At 37.2% G+C, this 19,357-nt stretch overlaps 2 protein-coding genes across 3 annotated transcripts in view; both read left to right on the top strand.

Annotated features, from left to right (window-relative positions):
• Positions 1-19,357, top strand: part of LOC149785315 (thymidylate synthase-like) — a 40,106-nt gene that overhangs the window by 13,568 nt on the left and 7,181 nt on the right. For both annotated transcript variants that reach the window (XM_089979209.1, XM_089979210.1), the window contains 3 exons: positions 351-527; positions 5,212-5,382; positions 15,506-15,606. In XM_089979209.1, the coding sequence (XP_089835335.1) occupies positions 351-527; positions 5,212-5,382; positions 15,506-15,606 (449 nt within the window). The remainder of the gene's footprint in view (positions 1-350; positions 528-5,211; positions 5,383-15,505; positions 15,607-19,357) is intronic.
• LOC149785316 (uncharacterized) lies at positions 5,402-15,498 on the top strand. The gene is made up of 2 exons (XM_089979207.1): positions 5,402-13,013; positions 13,239-15,498. The coding sequence occupies exons 1-2, from the start codon at positions 12,448-12,450 to the stop codon at positions 14,554-14,556; spliced, it is 1,884 nt and encodes a 627-aa protein (XP_089835333.1). The 5' UTR covers positions 5,402-12,447; the 3' UTR covers positions 14,557-15,498.

The raw sequence follows: 19,357 nt of genomic DNA, 5'->3' as shown, positions 1-19,357 counted from the left end.
ATCACATGAGTTTTGGCATGTTATTTTCTGGAGTGAAAAACATTCAGAAATACATAGTCTGTCATTTAATCAATGAATTATTAGTTATTAAGGTAAAATGGGAGTCATAATACACACTGGAAGATAATGAGTGAAAAATACAGTTCCATGAGGGCAAGATCCAAAATCGACAATTCCACAGTCCAGCTCTTTTCAGGTTACCCAAATATTTAACGATGTAAAGTTTTTATGTTGTGGATTACATAAGTACCTAATTAATCATTCATTACAAAAATAATGTGCAAAAATGTGTTATGTCATAGTTCTTGTGAACATTAATCATTTTTTATTTTTTCATTTATCTATTTCAGAATTTCCTCTGCTGACTACAAAGAGGGTATTTTGGCGTGGAGTAGCAGAGGAATTGCTGTGGTTCATTGCAGGTTGTACAAATGGCAAAAAGCTCAGTGAAAAAGGAGTTCATATTTGGGATGCTAATGGTTCACGTGAATTTCTCAACAACCTTGGGCTTACACATAGAGAAGAAGGTATTATATGGTTCACTACTATCATAAAATTGCACCATCAATTACTTTCTGACCACCTTGACTTTAACACAGTAGCTGAAGGGTAGTAAAATTCAACTTTGATCCCCATCATCTTTCCACATGTGAAGCAGACACATGACAGCCAGCATATCTCAGTGGAGAAAGAACCCAGGGAAAAACCTGGGAAGAACCACCAAACTCACAAGAAGCTACTGGCAAGTTCTCACATACTCACATTAGCTGAACCCGAGACTCCAACCCACATGGACAGAGATGAGATGGCAGGGATCGATAAAGGTGAGTGCTTTAGGTCACTCAGTCACCCAGGGTGGCAATTAAAGTTGGAAGATGCTAACTAAATTTTAAAACAATGGAATAACTTCTTTGTTTGAGCCTGCCTCATGTATGAACCAACTTCAACCACTAGAGTGTACTGAAACTCTCGCCAGTCAAGCCAATTCATGCTGAATGGATAATTGCAGCTGGTGTAAAATGTGTGAAAGACCGGACATGGCCTCAAGAAAACGGCTTGTTTAATAACTATTTCAGGATTATTTACCCCAAAAACATGTTCCAGCCAACTCATTTCACGTTATGCTAATTATGTGGTTTTGTCCAAGAATCGGTGAGGTGTGAACTTCAGTAATCTGTGTTAATTAGTGCATATAGACACTGTTTCATTAGTAATTAAGCTTCAAGCAATGGTTGTATTATTTTAGTCATGTTGTTTATTGGGATTATGCATGCATAGATAAAATGAGACATGCTTTCACATGGATTGAATCTGAATGAAGAATAAGTATAAAATCTAATCTTTCCTAATATCATTTTTGTTATTGTTTCATTTATTTTAAGTAATAACAGTGTTTGGAAGCCTTATGCTTTTTCCCTTCAGTTCTCCTTAACCACCTCTTATATGGCTATCCCTTCTGCACCAGAAAAGTGGCCACATGAAATGAGTGTCCTTTTGAGAGTGGGCCTGTATTTGTGAGAAGTATGTGTATGTAGTAAGAAAGTTACAAATAACTTCAAAGCTTTAATTTCTTCATTTAAAAGTAGCGTTTATTATTAGAAGGTTCTTGTCTTAGGAACAGACTTATTTCAAGTTAACATGTTAATAGTTCTTATTCTTCAGCATGAAATACGAGTGGGGTATTGCATAGCTGCCAACCCTCACGAATTTGGTGTGAATTTCATGACCTTTTCAGCGATTCACGTATTCACACTGCAAGCCAAAAATTCGTGAATTCTCCAATTATCAATTATTTTAAATTTTAATAAAAATAACAGATTTCCCGTTAAGCGCTAGTTGTGATATTCACAGTTGCCGAAACGGTCCGGTACAGCTGGTCACGATGTTAATAGATCTACAGCCGATTAGTACAGTTGGTCCATTTTAGCCTATTTTAATCTATATGTATAAGAGTAGTTTTACAAATGCTTTTGACAGAAACTGAGGCCTAACTGGAATTTTGCTCCGTGCATGCGTCACCAACACTGATTTTGAGTTGTCGTTCAGCATCGCATGTAAGACCACCAAGGAAAAAGAAATGTATTACTCAAAACATGAAGTTTAATTTGGAATATATCAAAAATTGGTTGTGCATTCTGTCATTAAACATTGATATTCATCATGCTTTTGCACTCAGTGTGCCATCGCAGAGACGATGTGAGGAAGCACGTCGGTTGCAAAAAACTTTCAGCAGTTGGGAAAATTAAGAATTTGCAGATTTCAGCTCTGGAATATTTTAAGCCATCAGTGGAAGACCTGCAGGCTGCCAACGCTGAAGCTTTATTTGTGAGTTTTCTTGTCGAACACAATCTACCTTTATCAGCTGGAGACCATGCTAAACATTTGTTCTGACAAATGTTCCCGGACTTGAAAATCGCTTCCAAATTTTCCAGTGGAAGAACCCAAAGTGCTGCAGCTCCTGTGCATTCCTCACAGCAACAGTGACAGCGAAAGAGTATTTTCTCTAGTCAGGAAAAATAAGACAGACTTTAGGGCCTCCTTAGCAGCAGAAAATTAGTCAGCAATTTTAGTCACCAAGATTAACCAGCAGGCAAGAAGTCTGAACTGTTTAGAAAACAAATTTACGATCAAGCAGTTGAGGAAGTTCAGGTCTGCCACAGTATCATGTCTTGATAATTATAAATATTTCTACATATATGTAGTGTTTTATTTTTATATTGCGAATTTGATATAGTGAGTATTGACGGTCAGAGTAGATGGAATTATTGTCATGGAATTTTTCACTAATTCAATTCCAGATTCACGACAATTAACCCTGTTTTCACTAATTGTGAGCCTGGACGGTTGGCAGCTATGGTATTGTTGGCATTCTCATGACAACCATTCAAAAATGTCATTTAAATCTCGTTACAATCCTTGGCATTCAAAATTTTCTTTCCAGGCTTTGTTCAACATTAATTTCTCTGTATTTTAATCCACAAAATCTGTATTTAGCCTATGCTGACCATGTTATGATCTTGACTATTATATCCAGTTGTAATCATCAAAGAAAAAATTTGACTGCTGTTTGAAGCCCAAAACATTGTTTTACCCCATTTCCTGTACATTTCAATGTTAATGATATAATATTAACCTTAGTGGTACATGTGCTTTAGCCAACACTTTGTTTTCTAACAAAAACATGACATCGGGAAAGAGACCTCAATAAAGATAATTGGCTTACTTACCATGCCACATGAATTAAATATTTGGTTCTGGACACATTAAAATAAAATGTGACCGCTTATAAGGAGAACATTTTACAGTTTTGCATTAATATGCTGGCTGCTGGTCATGTTAGATGGGTAGCATTTCATAAGAGGTGCTTTTGAACACAAACTCATTGGTGCCAAGGCATTCTGGCCATAAATATTGAGTGGACGCTGGGGAGTGGGTTATGAGGAGGACCACTATGTGGGAGTTTACATTTACATAATGATATGCCAATGTGGGCATGTGAGAAAGCTTGCCAGTAACTTCTCGTGGGTCGGTGGTTCTTTCCGGGGTTTTCCGGGTTCTTCCTCCACCATTAATACTGGCCGCCATGTATAGCCTATCGTGCTGAAAAATGGCGTTAAACCCCACAACAACAACAACAACATAATGATATGTGTGAACTACCTGGGTGGGCAATACAAGGCTATCTTAGTCCTCTGTTTTGTTTGTTTGGGGGGAATTTTTTAAAAAAAAATCTTATTCCATATAATGATCCAAGTTCATGCGTGAAAGTTCAGGAATAATTCATTGAACTTTTTAAAAGTCAATACAATGCAAAATTGAGTTTCCCTCTTCTTTGAGCAGTTATACCCTAGTATTCAGATAAAATTACATTCAGGCTTTCATATAATAACTGGCTGCATCAAACATTTGGTTAACAAATCTAGTAGGAAATGTAGCTTTACAAGTTGACACTAAAGCACTATCCTCTATGGATATCACAAGTTCAATAATTCAAATGCAGTTTCCATATAGTGCAGGTTAAAGAACAAAGCTTTTGCAAATTACTGACTGATCTTCACCATTCACAGACCAGAGGAACTTCTTGGATTGCCTGTTGGCCACCATCTGTCCATTACTAAAAAAAAGTTTAAAGCTATTCTTCCTAAACTACTTGGAGGATTGCCATGGCACATTACACACATATTCATCAAGGTCTAGTTGTTCCTAAATGAAAAGTGCTTATCTAAATTCCATTGTGGCTACCATAGTGGCCCTTTGTAAAATCTTGTTATTGCTTGTCATCCTGAGAGCAGGTTCATATCAACATTGGCTTTTCAATAAAAGACATTTTGTAACCTGTTTTTACTTTACTCCTAAAGAGGTGCTTCTTTTGTTATTCCCCTTCATAGTAAGTGCTGTTGAAATATTACCTGCCCTTTTTTGTTTCCTTTTATTAATTTATTGGTTTTTTTTGTTGTAAATTTCAGTGTATAACATGTTGCAGGGTGTGAATAGGCACAACAAAACCCTATCAGATACCGATCCACCTGCTTATTATGTACAGGTTGTACACACATGGATGGATGTCCTATTTGTTATTGATGGACAGAAAGTTGCCATACCTATTAAGGAAGGTGTTCACCTACTTCTTTGTCATCACAGATTGACCCCTCATTTCCCAGGAATCTGTTTCTTATCAGCTTGTTACTTTGACTTCAATACAGTAGAAAAGAATTTCCTATTTTTAGTCATTTCAGCATTCTCACAGTAGGTTTGTAGGTGGTTGGCTAGGTTGATAGGTACATGATTTCACAATATATCGGTGCCAATTAATAGTTAAAATTTCACATTTTAAATTGATTAAAAGTTAAAATAGTTAGAAAAGGGGCCAAGAGCATGTGAGATTCAAAGCTAGTTTAGGAGATAAGAGACAGGGCCAACTTTGGGGTAAGAGAACAAAACTCTCTCCTTTTCTTTCCTATTCTCTTATGGTATTAAGACTGGGTAAGGTATCTGAAGAAGAAACCCACTTTTTATCCATGCACTCCCTCCCCCATTTTACATTGTTCAGAAACAGACAATATTTTTGCACTTCTGTTGCTAATACTTGCCATGAAGGGCTGAATTTGCAAGGTTAGTTAAGCATTGTCAAAGAAACATTTTATTCCCAAAAACTGATTTATTTTTTAAGGCTTCAATCATTGTGAATCACTTTCCAATTTATGGTTACAGGTGATCTTGGCCCTGTATATGGTTTCCAGTGGCGTCATTTTGGAGCTGAGTACAAAGATATGCACACAGACTACACTGGGCAAGGTGTAGACCAGCTAAAGCAAGTCATTGAGACCATCAAGACAAACCCTGACGATCGCAGAATAATTATGTCAGCTTGGAATCCGCCAGGTAATTTTTATTTTGCCTTTTTCAGTAGAATTGCTTCAGCATGTTAAGATTTTATGTAATGATTTTGTCTTATTTTATTTTATGTCATGCATCACCTGTCTTTCATTCACTACCGTTTGCTGTTTTCAGCTTTTCTGAAAACCTACCATTTCAACACGTAGGAAAACCTTAGACAACCTCTCACATTCACTCGGAAATTTCATCAGATTTATTTAGAAAGTGTCTTGGCATGAAGAGCTTTACAATTTATACAAATAATGCCTTTGATGCTGTCAAACTGCACGAATACACTATTCAATCAAAATGGACCACCTGTTACTTGATAGGAAATTAACTTTGCAAGTTGTGTGTGTGTGTATATTTATATATATATATATATATCTCGGAAAGGCTTAATTACGCGGTGGCCCCGAGTGGTCTAAAGTGCTCACCGTTCCGGATCACTGCCATCTCACCTCTGTCTGTGTGGGTTCGAGTCCAAGGCTCGGCTAGCGTGGGTACGTGGGAAAGCCTGCCAGTAGCTTCTCGTGGGTAGGTGGTTCTTCCCTGGGTTTTCCAGGGTTCTTCCTCCACCAGTTATACTGGCCGCCATGTATAGCCTATCTAATGCTGAAAAATGGCGTTAAACCTACAACAACAACAAAAATAATTACGCGTATTTGGATGCCAATTTTTTATCTGGGACGCAGAAAATCACTGAGGCAAGAGTCCTCCATACGCATATAATAGGTGTGCGGCAATATTCAAAGACTTGCCAGTCCTGTTTCAGCCACCTGCTTTGTGGGAAAATGTGTTGATCTGTCAGTTGTGATGATATTTACAATGACAGAATTCAGTGACTGAAAGACCCCTTGATGTACATACATGTTGCCATTATAAGAGTACATCAAAAAGAACATGATGCAATAGCTGGGCGGCCAGTTCAAAGGCTTTGACTGGCGGCCGGGTGGGAAAATGTACTGATATTTACAGTGATTGAATTCAGAGTCAGAAAGACCCAGAGATGTACATGTGGTCATCTATAAAAGTATATCAAATAAACAACTTTAGCTTTCGTTACTGTGTTCATTTCCGAATGTATCGGAATAAGTAGTGCACGAGAATCAAGACATGTTGAGACTTAGACAAAATGCCATTCGTAAATTTGGATAAGTATTTTGGAGTTAAACGCCAAACTTATGAAGATTGTAACGAGATTCAGAAGAGTGCTAAAACTGCTAGAATTGATAGTTCGGATAGGACAGTAACTAAGTGTAAGAAAGTGTGTGATGCCTAGCGTAGTGTTTGGAATAAGTCCTTACTTAGATTGAAAAAATTCAGTATCACTGATGGATGAACAAGAGCTATTTAAGAGATGTATTGACTGACCATAGTTTTTTTAAAATGCCCCTCGCCTTAGCCTGGTTAGTTCTAGTATTGTAGCGAAATGTATTCATCAAGGCATCAGTAGCTAGGCCATGTTTTGATATCAGTTACGTTGACAAACTCCTGCCCATTCACAAGCATATTTCGTGCATGATATCCTTTGATGATAAAACATACAAACATGTTTTTTAAGATCAGAATCGGTGATCTGGATATATATTAACTGCCTCTTGTACACTATTTCGTCATAAAATTAGTTTGAAACTGTAAGTGAACCAATAGGCCTAACGGGAAATAATGGCGGACTTTGCTAAGTCTGGGATGTACCAGTTTATTAGATTGTCTGTTTTCGTACATCATAGGGCAGATATTTTCAGAATAATATACAAATCATTGAAAGCAAAGCCAAGGTATTATTTTATTGAAGATTTAACTTTAAACTGCAAATTATGTAGGTCAGAAACGTAGAGGACAATACTATGTTGTGGAATTCGCGAGATGCGCTTTAAGGTCTAAGCTGTTTTTCTGACTTGACACGTATTTGCGAAAATACGGGGAAAAAACAGCAAATCAGATACTATTTAACCATTGCCTAAAATTACTACATGGACGTAGACAAATAAATAAACCATAAATTTGCAATCCTCAATGGACTGTTGTAATGAAGCTATATTAAAGTGAGTGATTACATTACGGAAGCCTCTTCATCTAAAAATAGATGCACTCACGTCTGTGTTGGTTCTGTAGGAAAGAAGGGACTGCAACTTTTGATGGTGGGAGTCCTATTTTTACCAAACTGGGAGTCCTTTACCCCGTGTTTTAAAATCCTAGCGAGATCGATATATATATATTGTGTTTAACTTTTGTCCATGATAGTAGATAATAAGGGCCCCAAAAAAACATGGCCTACCTGATTTTTGTCAGGTTATTTGCTAAAAAATTTAAGTAAACAGACCTGATCTTGTTTTCGAATTTGATGGAAAATTCCATTGTAAATGAGCTAGGTCCAGGGCATATTGTTGTGTCAACAGTCAGGTGACATGCTGTATATACGTTTGAAATAAACAAGATTGTTTCATTCCTACTTTGAGTTCATTTCTAAAATCATTGTTGTGTTCAGATAAAGCTTGACTGGACTAATTTAAAATTTATTCATTGAAATTACAGTGTTCATGAACATTTTGTAGTAAATCACTATTTTGGGATTATTGTGAAATCATTCAAGGACATTCTGGATTATATCATTGTTATACGTTGAAACTGAGCACATCAGTTCATTCAAGGCTGCTGGCACATCACATTCAGTACTGGAATTCATTTGGAACACTCTATACTTTTGGACTTTTATATAGAACTATTTGGGATTTAATTCACAATATTGTAATTTCATTTGAAATTTTCACTTGGTATTCTAAGGAAATTATTTGTTGTTTAATTTTACTAAGCTTGTTGGTTTTGCTTTTTTGTTTCTTAGTTCTAGACCATAGTCATAATGATGTGAATTTGCACAATGATACCTGAATTTCCGCCAGTGAACATCTACCATGTGTGAATAATCTAAATAAAATTTGTGTTTTATTGGTTGTGTGCTTTAGTCTTGATCACCAAGTTATTTTGAGTGTGTCTGGTGGCTGTTGCCATGCATATATCCCACTGCTTGACTGCACATGACTGCAAATCTATTCGGATATGTTAAAGACAATGGTCAGTCATAAGATGATGAGGGGTTGCTTTAAAGTTCCCTCTGCCAGGACTTATGACTTGGATCACCTAATGAATTGATAAATTGGAGACTGTTAATACTTTGGACACATCTTTGGGATAACAGAAACAATGTAAGATTTTAAAGATCAGGGTTGACTAGGACTCAGACTGCATGTAATGAACCCACAGAAAACAAGAAAGATTTGAGTCTAAATTTCAGTTTGCGGTCATGTTGAAGCTAAATACGCTAACCATGCACATGCCTCTGCGAAGCACAGATTGTGAGATGGTTTCTCGGCATAAACATTCACACTGCAGTCAAAGACTTCTGAAATATCAGCTTCATTTTAGCAGCTTGTTTAGGGTATGAATGGAAGTCAGTAAAGGTATAGGATATTGCAAGGCTGTGAGGTAGGAGTTTGATTTCCCCTTCAGGGTCTATTCTACAACATTCAAGTGTAAGATTCGTTTTAATTTCAGACCTTCCTTTATTTCTTCACTCAGTCTGCTCTGTTCAGAAAATTCTCTCCTTTTTATCAGATGGAAAGGAGAATTTCCTTCCTATATTCTAAGTTCTTGAATAGACTATATGCAATATTAACAAAATAGATTTACTTGCACAGATATAATTAAAAAGCATGTGATCTCACAACTGTTTGATGTTGCAATTATAATATCTAAAGAAGACTTTTAACACTATTTCTCACATGCTTTCCATATAGTGATAGCCACTAGCTTTATTGGCATTATTTGATGAACCTTTTTGTGGTGGCACAAGTTGGAATGATTTTGAACAGTACAGTGCTAGGCCAAATTACCATATAGGTATGGATTCAACACGGGAAGAGATATTTATAATATTTACCAGGGCTGAGTAAATCCCATAGCCCGACGTCCCGGACTAGTCATTTTTGAAGTCGGACAAGTAAAATTTTCCAAGTCGCTAGTCCGGGACAAGTGGGTTTTAAAAAGTCAGGCTAGTCCTTATTTTCATGCTTTAATCACTATATCTGCCTTTATTTAGCCAATCATGCCCTCTGGCGTACTGAATACTTGATTCTACCCCTCTTCGTGTATACATTTACATCCTTTTACCGCTTGACTGCATATTGGGCTAAACGACCAAATTATCGGCAAATCAAAACACGTCAAACAAAAGAAAGCCAGTATGATCAATTAGCAGTGTTGTAATCGGTTTTGTTGCAATGAATTTACTCAATCTAGATCATAACGAGCGGCTCACTATGATTTTAATCCAGCGAGTCAGTGCATTTAAATTAATGAAAGGTACTTTACTGACATCAGTGTTGGTCTTCTTTATGAACTGATTAAATGACAGTAATGATTCTTTAATTAAAATTGATTATACAGATGATTAACTTCCACGTGCGATATTGTGTTTGAAGTGAAACAATTACGCTAATTAATGAGTTGTTTCAGTTCGTATTTAAAAGAGAAAATTGATGTTATGATCACTTTAGAAGAAGTTGTCAAGCAGTCTGATAGTTACTGAGTTTGCTAAATTATTTTCGCAAGTAAGGTAATAACGGCAATTCGGTGAAGGTAAATTTGTTTGAAAATGGAGGGATAAAACGTAAGACAGATAATGAGTGTGTAGTAGTTATTTCTGAGTGTGAACGAGGATTTAGTTCAATGAACTTAATCAAGACTTCTTTAAGGAATTCCTTAAACCATAAGAGTTTACAAACGCTAATGAACATTTCTGGAAATGGACCAGAGCTTGAGGACTTTAACCCAGACACAGCTATCAACTGCTAGTTTAGTGCTGGTGCAGGTGGCAGACATATACATGGACATATTTTCAAATCCATCAGCTAAAACATATATACATGAACCTGAAGAAGCCAAATGTATAACAACCAATGTTTTTGAAAAATTAAATTCTTTTAAGAAATAATTATGTTGTATATCGTTTTATTTTCTTTGTTTTTTTCTATGGATTAAGCACATACGTCTCATCAAATCTCGGCAAGTGATTACCATTTTGGGACCAGTGAAAAATAAGGTGGGATTAGTGACGAGTACGGTGGGACTAGTGAAGAGAAAGGTGGGACTAGTAAATTTTCTGAAACCACTTGTCCTGGACTAGTGGTTAAAAAAAAAATTTGCTCAGCCCTGTTTACACAGGGTTTGTACGGTCTTTGAAGGTCTTTGAGAGTTTGGGAAAAATGAGGTAGCATTTTCAAGGCCTTGAAAGTTTGGGAAAATCGAGCATATTACCCTGAGGTCTTTAAAAGTCTTTGAAAATTGAAATAAACCCAAAAATGTTTAATTTCTTTCCAGAATCACAAATAAAATTATCCGAGGTTGTTAGATTCGGATGTAATCTAGTTATCCTGGTTTCGTTCTTTTGATGACCCGTTCAGTTTCATTGCCGCCGCAATAACAAAAGAGGCTTTGTTTGGCCATCCAAAGTTGGCCTCGGCGGCAACTTCAATAACACATGCACTCTTCATCAAAGCAAGACGGCTACACACTTCATCAAAGGAAGTCACAAATAAAATTGCCTAAGGTCGTTAGCTTCTTGATGTAGCTGGTTTTCCTGGCTTCTTTCTTTTGACGAATCGTTCAATTTGATTGGACGAGTCCATCAGCTTTGGCCAATCAAAATGTTCATTACACTAATTCACTCTACGTATAAAGTGCGCGAAAGTATTACGCTCGAGGATTCAAAATTTGTTCAGTCGATTTACATCTTCAGTGTTTAAAAATGCCAGGTCTTTGCTCTTTCAATGATATCTGGCTTGAACAAGAGAAATACAAGGAATGGCTGCAAAAGGATAAATTATGTAAACGAAAGGCTTTTTGTACATTGTGTAAAAAGACGATCAACTTGGCTTCAATGGGAGTAGGAGCCCTTACAAGTCATGCCAAAGGTAAGTTGCAAATTAGTAACTACATACTGTTCATTTAGTGAAACAAAGATGCAGAAGTATAAGCTATTGGTAGTTTTGGGCAAAATAATGGTAACTCATTACTTTTCGGGTATAAAATAAGATATTGTTTAGTTTGATGATTTGGGAGATATGGCAAAAGAGGGCCCGTTTAAATTTACTTATACTGTTGGTTTATTTAACACGTTTGAGGGACAAAAATCATTTTCGAAAATTTTGTTCTACATAATAATGTTCCTTGGTTTAATATAGAAACATCCATTGTAATAAATTCAATTCACGGATAAACAGTTTCAAAGTGCGCATGCGTACACTATAGTAGAGTTAAGCAAGAGTTGTTGTTCTTGAATTGCGAGTATTAAAAAAAAATGGCGTTAACGTGTGCTGTGAAGCTTTAACTGTAGGAAGTCAAGTCATTTGATTAGGCAAATAAAAAAAAGAATGAAAAAATTTGTTTCCAGTTGACGGAATGTCCCCGTTTCTCATTGCCGACCCTCGACCTTTTTCCCCAGTGGTGTAAAAAAAAAATTTTTTAAAAATCACATTGCCGAAATTGATTTGTGTATCTATAGCCTGACTATACATCCCCATTTGTTTGTACCCCTATATTTTATTTCACTTTTTCAGAAGCCATTTTTTAAATGGTAATTTGTGTCTAAATAGCATTTCTTACTAGTATGTAAGACCGAATTAAAAATTACTTTCATACATCATGAAGTTATTTGTTTTCATTTAGATTCATTAAAATTCTTGCAATGATAATTACTTTTGTTTCGTTTCTAGGATATAAGCACCAACAAAATAAAAAATCTGCAGAACACGTCGCACCAGTAAGTGCATACTTTTCACAGCCAGCAGCAGATGGTATGATGAGTACAAAGCAGCCTACCAAATCAGCTCTAGCAACTTCTACTTTAAAGACTAGTTTAAATACTTTTTGCACTAAATCTGAAGTACTACGGGCGGAAGTTCTATGGACAATGAAATGTATTCACAGCCACTACAGCATGAATTCATGCAAGGGCATCAACAATATTTTCAAAGCAATGTTTCCTGACAGTAAGATTGCTGAACAGTTTTCATGAGTGAACGCAAGACAGCTTATCTTGGTGTGTGTGGAATAGCACCTTATTTTGCTGATCAGTTGTTGATGAAAGTGAGAGAGGCCAAATTGTATGTCCTTCTGTTTGATGAGACTCTGAACAAAGATGTGCAGGAGAGGCAAATGGACCTGCATGTACGGATATGGGACTGCAACAAATTCAGCAAATATGATTTCACTTCTGAATTTCTTGGTCATGCTGGTGCTGAAGATCTGGTGGACAAGTTTGAGCCCATTTTGTCTGACATAGGATATAAGGGTCTTCTACAGCTGTCAGTGGATGGACCAGCAGTTAACTGGAAATTGTATGACTTGTTGCAGTCTCATATTTCACATTCAACACCCTTGAAAATGTTAGAAGTTGGTAGCTGTGGTCTTCATGTTATGCATAATGCATTTTGCAGTGGCTGTGCAGCAGTACCATGGGATTTGGAAACTCTTCTGAGCAGTGTGTACCACCTATACCATGATTCACCAGCAAGAAGACAAGATTTCATGGACATTACAGGATCAACTGTATTTCCACTCAAGTATTGTAAACACAGGTACAAATATTTGTTTGGTTTACTCGATGTCTATTTATACAGTCTATTTTACTTTTTTAATTCACTTCATTTCTGAAAGTTTTTTAATTTAACTTACTTGGTATTGAAAGAAGATTCAAGTTCTCATTGCTACCGTAATTATTTTTAGTTTTTGTTTTATTTCAGTTAGGATAGATGAATTCTTTTCTGTTTTAATCAAACCAATTATGATTTTCCTTGTTTCAGGTGGCATGAGAATATTGAACCAGTGGAGAGGGTCATTTTTCTTTTGCCTCATCTCGCTGACTTTTGTTCAGCTGCAAAGAATAAAAAGATAACAGTACCAACCTGCAAGTCCTTTAAGTATGTTCTTGATGCTGTTGGGAATCCTTTGATTAAAGCTAAGCTGCAGTTCTTTGTAACTATTGCCAGAATCACACTACCCTTTTTGGAGGTTTACCAAACAGATAAACCTATGCTTCCATTCCTTGCCACAGACCTAGGAGTGTTAGTGAAAGACCTCATGTCACATTATGTGAAACCTGAAATCATGTCCAAGGCAAATTCTGTGACCGCATTAGTGAGCATCAGGTTTGATAAAGAGAATTTCCTTGATGCAGGAAAAGTTAATGTTGGCTTTTCAGCTTTACAAACTTTGTTAAAGGCAGGAGCTTCAGACAGGGATAGATTTGCTTTCAGAACAGAGTGCAGAGACTTTATGATTGAAATGGTAAAGAAGCTGTTTGAGAAATCACCTCTGAAATATCCCTTGGTGAAAAACATGTCCTGGGCTGATCCTAGACTTATGCAATCAGAATCAGATAAGGAAAAGGGAGAAACAAAACTCCGTAGGGTCCTAAGAATTATGTGTGAGGCAGGAAGAGAAGTAGAGTCCCGATGTGATTTAATATTGACTCAGTACGGAAAATTAGTGGATGAAGTTATCCAATCGGACAATCATCCCTTGAAATGCTTCAATAGAACAGATGACAGCCTTGATGAAGTGTTTTATTCTGTCCTTTCTAAAAGAAAAGAATATGTTGAACTTTGGAATGTTCTCCAGAAAATGTTGTTGTTGTCACATGGGCAGGCAACAGTGGAGAGAGGATTTTCTGTCAACAAACAGGTATCTGTTGAGAACCTCAGCAGAAAAAGCCTCAGAGCTCAAAGGCTAATCATTGACACAATGAGAAAAGCAGGTGGACCTTTGGAAATCATCATTAGCAATGAAATGATGACATATGCCTCCTCTGCAAGACATAAGTACCATGCCTTTCTGGATAAGAAGACAGCAGAGGAGAAGGATGAGAAGAAAAACCAAAAAGGAAAGAAATGGGAGTTAGCCTTGGATGAAGTGGAAGAACTTAAAGCCAAACAGCTGCGTCTTGAAGCTGACATTGCCAGCCTATGTGCTTCCTCTGTACAGAAAGCAGAAGAGGCAGAGTTAAAAGGACTCATTGTGCTTGTCACAGAGTCAAATGCTCTTAGGAGAAGAGCAGAGGAAAAGATGACAGTGGTGGCATCTCTTTCCAAAATGATTCAAGAGAAAAAAAAGCAAATATAATAATGCATTTAAAGCAGTGCTGATGTCTGTTAAGAGAACAATTTATTTTGTATTAAATCTGACACGTATGTTACATATTTCTGAAAAAATAACAAATGTTACCCTATCTTCCAGATCATTATAATGCTATTTTAGGAAATTAATTATAGTTTGACTTTAATCAGTAAACAATATTGTAGTATTTGGCATTCGTTGTTTTCTCATATAACCTGTATACACAATGTTAGCAAAAATAGGTCTTGGAAATCTCTGTTTGTGGTCTTTGAAAGTTTGGGAAAAGTCTTTGAATTTATCATTCATGGTTCAGTATGAACCCTGTTACATAATCGATTTACTTTTATACGTATAGTCGAAAAAGATCAGACAGATGTTGCTACTATATTGTACTAAACTTAATAAACTGAAACGCTTTGTTAGTGTCATTTGATCAACATTTTTGCAATTGTTGCATTGGTACAGTCAATAAAGATGTTGGGCTTCATAGGCTTGGGCAAAAATTGCAGTAGAGGTATGAATCTGATGTTAAAATAATGCATTTGCTTGCACAGATATAGTTAAAAGTGTTGTCATCTTGATACTTTATGATGGTGCAGTTATAGTAATGTTCAGATAAGACATTAATACTGGAATGAAACATGTATACCTTGTGTAATTTGGGATGTTTTTGTGGTGTATTCGGTAAAGAAGTTGAATGTCACAGCATTTGGCAAAGTTGCCATAGATATTTGGGTTTAAATCTCAAGGAATAGAGATATATATATGATAATTAAAATGAAATAGTTTTGACATTTTGGTGTTTGAATTGTAAAATCCATTTATCTTTTATTATTATTATTATTATTATAGACAATTGGAATTTTTCAAAATGTATATTTCATCAAACTATTTATTTATATGACTTGGATGTGTACAATTTAGAGCACTGAAACCTGTAATTATTTCTTGTTAGATTTGCCCAAGATGGCTCTCCCCCCATGCCATGCCTTTGTCCATTTCTATGTTGCTAATGGGGAACTTTCCTGCCAGCTGTACCAGAGATCAGCTGATATGGTAAATACTGATCAGTTCTAATGTTGTTTTTTCTTTTTCCTTTTAATTTAATATCCAATTCATTTCATCTTGCAAAAAAAATTTCTATGATGTTAATTATAAATGTATTTCCTCCTTCACAGTAAGAGGCTGTAGGGACAATTTTAATCAATTAATGCTGATAGTTTTTTCCACAAATTTCATTCAAATCTTATATCTGTTCTAAAATTGTAATTAATATCACTAATAACTGTTGCTTGTTTAGGTTTATCTTTTCAGGATGGAAAATATTTTCCACCATATGAGGAGAATTCAGCCTCCAATAGGGTGACTTTCTGGAAAGTTCTGTCTAACCCGTGACCCTGGTCCATGTGCACTAGCCCTCATTCTTTCTCTGGTCATTGCCATCATTATGGCAGCTTAAAATACTTGGTAGAAAAATTGCCTTTGCTTCGTGTCATACAACACAAATTGAGCATTTTCATTATGTGGATTGATTTTACTATGTGAAATTATTTAAAGATCAAGTACTATTCCTGTTTGGAATTAGCTCTCTCTCTCTCCCTCCCTCCCTTGTTGTTGGCAATTTTTGATTCTAGTATTTTTTTATATATATTTTTTTCTTCTAACTTTGCATTTAGGATACTCCACCACATGGATGTCAGCATAATAGTTACTGTGTTTGAGAAATATTTTATTCCTTTTTCTAGCTTGGGTAGGTATATGTTTATAACTTTCCTTGTCTATTTTGTATGTGGACTCCTCTTGGCTCTGTTTTCTGTTTTAATACAGTAATGAAGCACTGGAATTCATATTCCATTGAATCTTACTTTTGCTGTTTGTATTCTTTTTGCACACCAGTCCTAATTATGTGTGCTTAATGATTGAACACCTTTCATTATTAAAAGTCCATATATGATATTATCCATTATTATTATTATTATTATTATTATTATTATAAGCATCATACCAAGCTGTTTTATGCTAACTTTTGTCTCCAATACTTGGAATAAGTGTTGCTGACATCATTGTCCCAAAATAAACAGAGAAATAAAGCATTGCCAACTATAACTAAAATAAGACAGTTTGCAGTTGTTTTAATTTATTTAATAGTAATGGTACCATGGAACAGCTTTGAGACCTCTGGTCTTTACAGCTTGTTATAGGGTTCACACCCATTCCTGGCCCCTTAACCCCCACCCACCCACCTACACACACTTCATATGCTTGGGCAGCACAAGTGGGTACTTCCATGGAGATGTGGGGTAGCCTTTCCAGCAGTGTAGACACAAGATTAAGTCCCTGTGATACCAATCCCACCTGTGTTGCTTGTGCAGTTGTAAAAGAACACATAGTTATCCTTTTTGCTTTCTATCGTCAGACGAGGTCTGGGATCTCACTGAAAATATACTAATTTAGAAGGGGAGAAAGAAATGGGCTTCCTCAGAATTTTTCTGGTTCTTCTGTTGCTGAATCCCTTGGGTCTCAAGGAATGATTGGGGAAGTCTCTTCTGAGATGTACAATGCCATGGGACCTCTCCAATTGGAGGATATGTAGGGGGAAAAGTGAGTCAAACTCTCCCACAAGTAAGGAGCAGCACCTGCATCCTGTAGGGCTGAGAGCAAGTCGTATCCTTCTGTGAGAGAGGAGCAACACCCTCTTCAGTCTTGCATCCTTACCCTGCACCAAGAGAAAGAGCTGCACCCTTTCCGCGAAGCCTGTTATTGGTGACAAGATCGCATCTGGAAAAGGGGGAGCTACAATACAAGTACATTAGCTGTGAGAAAGGGATCAGGTCAAGTTCATAAACATATACACCCTCGCTCTCTCCAGGCTGCCTTTGAATCCTGTATCAACACCTGATTGCACTTGGGGATCAGATTGGCACCACCCCACCCACCCCAATTCTGCTAAATCTATACATGATGCAGGATATTCCATTACAGTGAAGTGATTGGTCCTTCCCTTCCTTATAGTCCTGGGAGGTCCTGTCCCCACGGCCGACATCACTATCATACAAAGTTGGGTGGTAAAGGAGGAAGGGGGGACAGCCGTTCTTTCCACAAACACTCCTGGAGGGTTGAGTTGCTCCCAGCCATATACTGAATCTGCCACTGAGGACAGTCCTTTAGTTCAACATGAAGAATTATGGGTCAAGGTACCTTTTACCCCCTACCTCCTAGGTCTCCACTGCAAAAGAAAGACATTGGGTCACAAAGTCTTGCTTCCTCGGATTGAATGCAGGATGAGGATGTTTTGTCAGTCCTCATAAATTTTCTTGAGTTTGATGAACAGGCTGAGGTGGCACCTCCTCCCAACCATTGATCAAGGAAGAGGAAGAGATTTGTGTCCCAGGCTCTGAAGAAACTAACATTTTCTCCAGCTTGGAGAGACTGTCTGGGGCTACTCCACACACAGAAGTCTTGTTACCCCCTTACTCAGATGTGGTTAATTTTCTTACAAAAAAAATAGTTGTCTGTCCACTACCACCCTACCATCCCTCTCTACATTGAGACCTTGGGTCTCTGCAGCTTTTTATATGATTCACACCCATTCGTGGCCCGTTAACCACCACCCACCCACCATACACACTTTTTTATGCTGGGGCAGCACAAGTGGGTATTTCAGTTGATATCTGGGATAGCCTTTCAGTTTAAAATTGGAAGGATTAGAACTAAAAGGCTAGGTCTCCAGTTGTCACAGCCTCGCATACTAACCTTTTTTCAGCAGCCTCTCTCAGCCTGCAAAAAGGGAAAACTCTGTTGCCATCTGCCCTTCAATGTTTGTAGGTAGCAGTTGCAAAACCATCTAGGCATGTGTTATCTGTGTCCATGGCTTTAGAAGCAGTTTCCTTTCCACAAGAATGTTGTGCTGTACACATCCAAGTTCATAGTGGAGCAAAATAAGAACCTTCTGAAGACGGGTCCCCTGGAAGCAGAGACCCTATTTAGAGGACTCATCCCATCTGTGGTTTAAGATTTGAGATACCAGCAACACCTAGTGGATCGCCAGGATCAACTTTAATAATTTGTCATTTTCAACGCAAATGGTGTTTTTAGCATTTGATTGGTTGCAAGGCTAACACCACAAAACTAATCTGGGTCACTGCCCAAAAAGTGCTGTTCTAGTTGTTCAGAGCCATACTGAACCAGTCCAAGCATCAGCCCCAATTCAGTGCTCTCCCTCAGCAGTGCAGCTCATGAAAGGATCAATGCAAAGGCTCAGGAAGGAAGTTTGCAGGTCCTTCCCCATTTCCTATGAACCTTTTGGTGCTTGCTGTCCTTAGTCCAGGCTTTTTTAAACAAAAACAACAGCTTCCATCGGTTGCTCCACTGCCAATTAAGCTCAGATTTTTTTGTGCTGGGTGATATTAAAAAAAAAATACTTATGCCCATTTGGGGTTTTACATTTTTATTTGGCAGCATCTAAATGGAGACGAAAGTGCAGGAAGTGTTATTTCATTCCTCTATCGGGGATTGGCTGATATTTTGGTTTCATACATTTCAAGGTGGATACCATAACTATCAAGAGAGCTTATCAGTCCCTTAATGAGAGGGACTTTCTTTCATGAAGATTAAAGCACATGAGTTTCAAGCCATTACTACCTCGTGGGCCTACCTAACTCATTAGCCTTTGGAATATGATAAAAATTGCATTTTGTCAGTTTTACGCAAGCTTCTTCCACCTTTGCTCATTGGCTCACCATTTTCTTCGGGGCCAATTCTAATAGCACCAAAAGTGGTGGCCCATGTTGATACCATCTGACAGAAA

Source organism: Sinohyriopsis cumingii, chromosome 13 (genome assembly GCF_028554795.1).
Source record: "Sinohyriopsis cumingii isolate HCF-2022 chromosome 13, ASM2855479v2, whole genome shotgun sequence".
Lineage (NCBI taxonomy): Eukaryota > Metazoa > Mollusca > Bivalvia > Unionida > Unionidae > Sinohyriopsis > Sinohyriopsis cumingii.
Note: the sequence above shows the minus strand (reverse complement) of the source record. Positions and strands in the feature narration are given on the sequence as shown.

Bases quoted from the DNA above. Each gene is read 5' to 3' on its own strand.
- LOC149785316 (XM_089979207.1), top strand. From the start codon at position 12,448: ATGAGTGAACGCAAGACAGCTTATCTTGGTGTGTGTGGAATAGCACCT. The intron at 13,014-13,238 runs GTACAAATATTT...TCCTTGTTTCAG, and splicing joins CTCAAGTATTGTAAACACAG to GTGGCATGAGAATATTGAAC.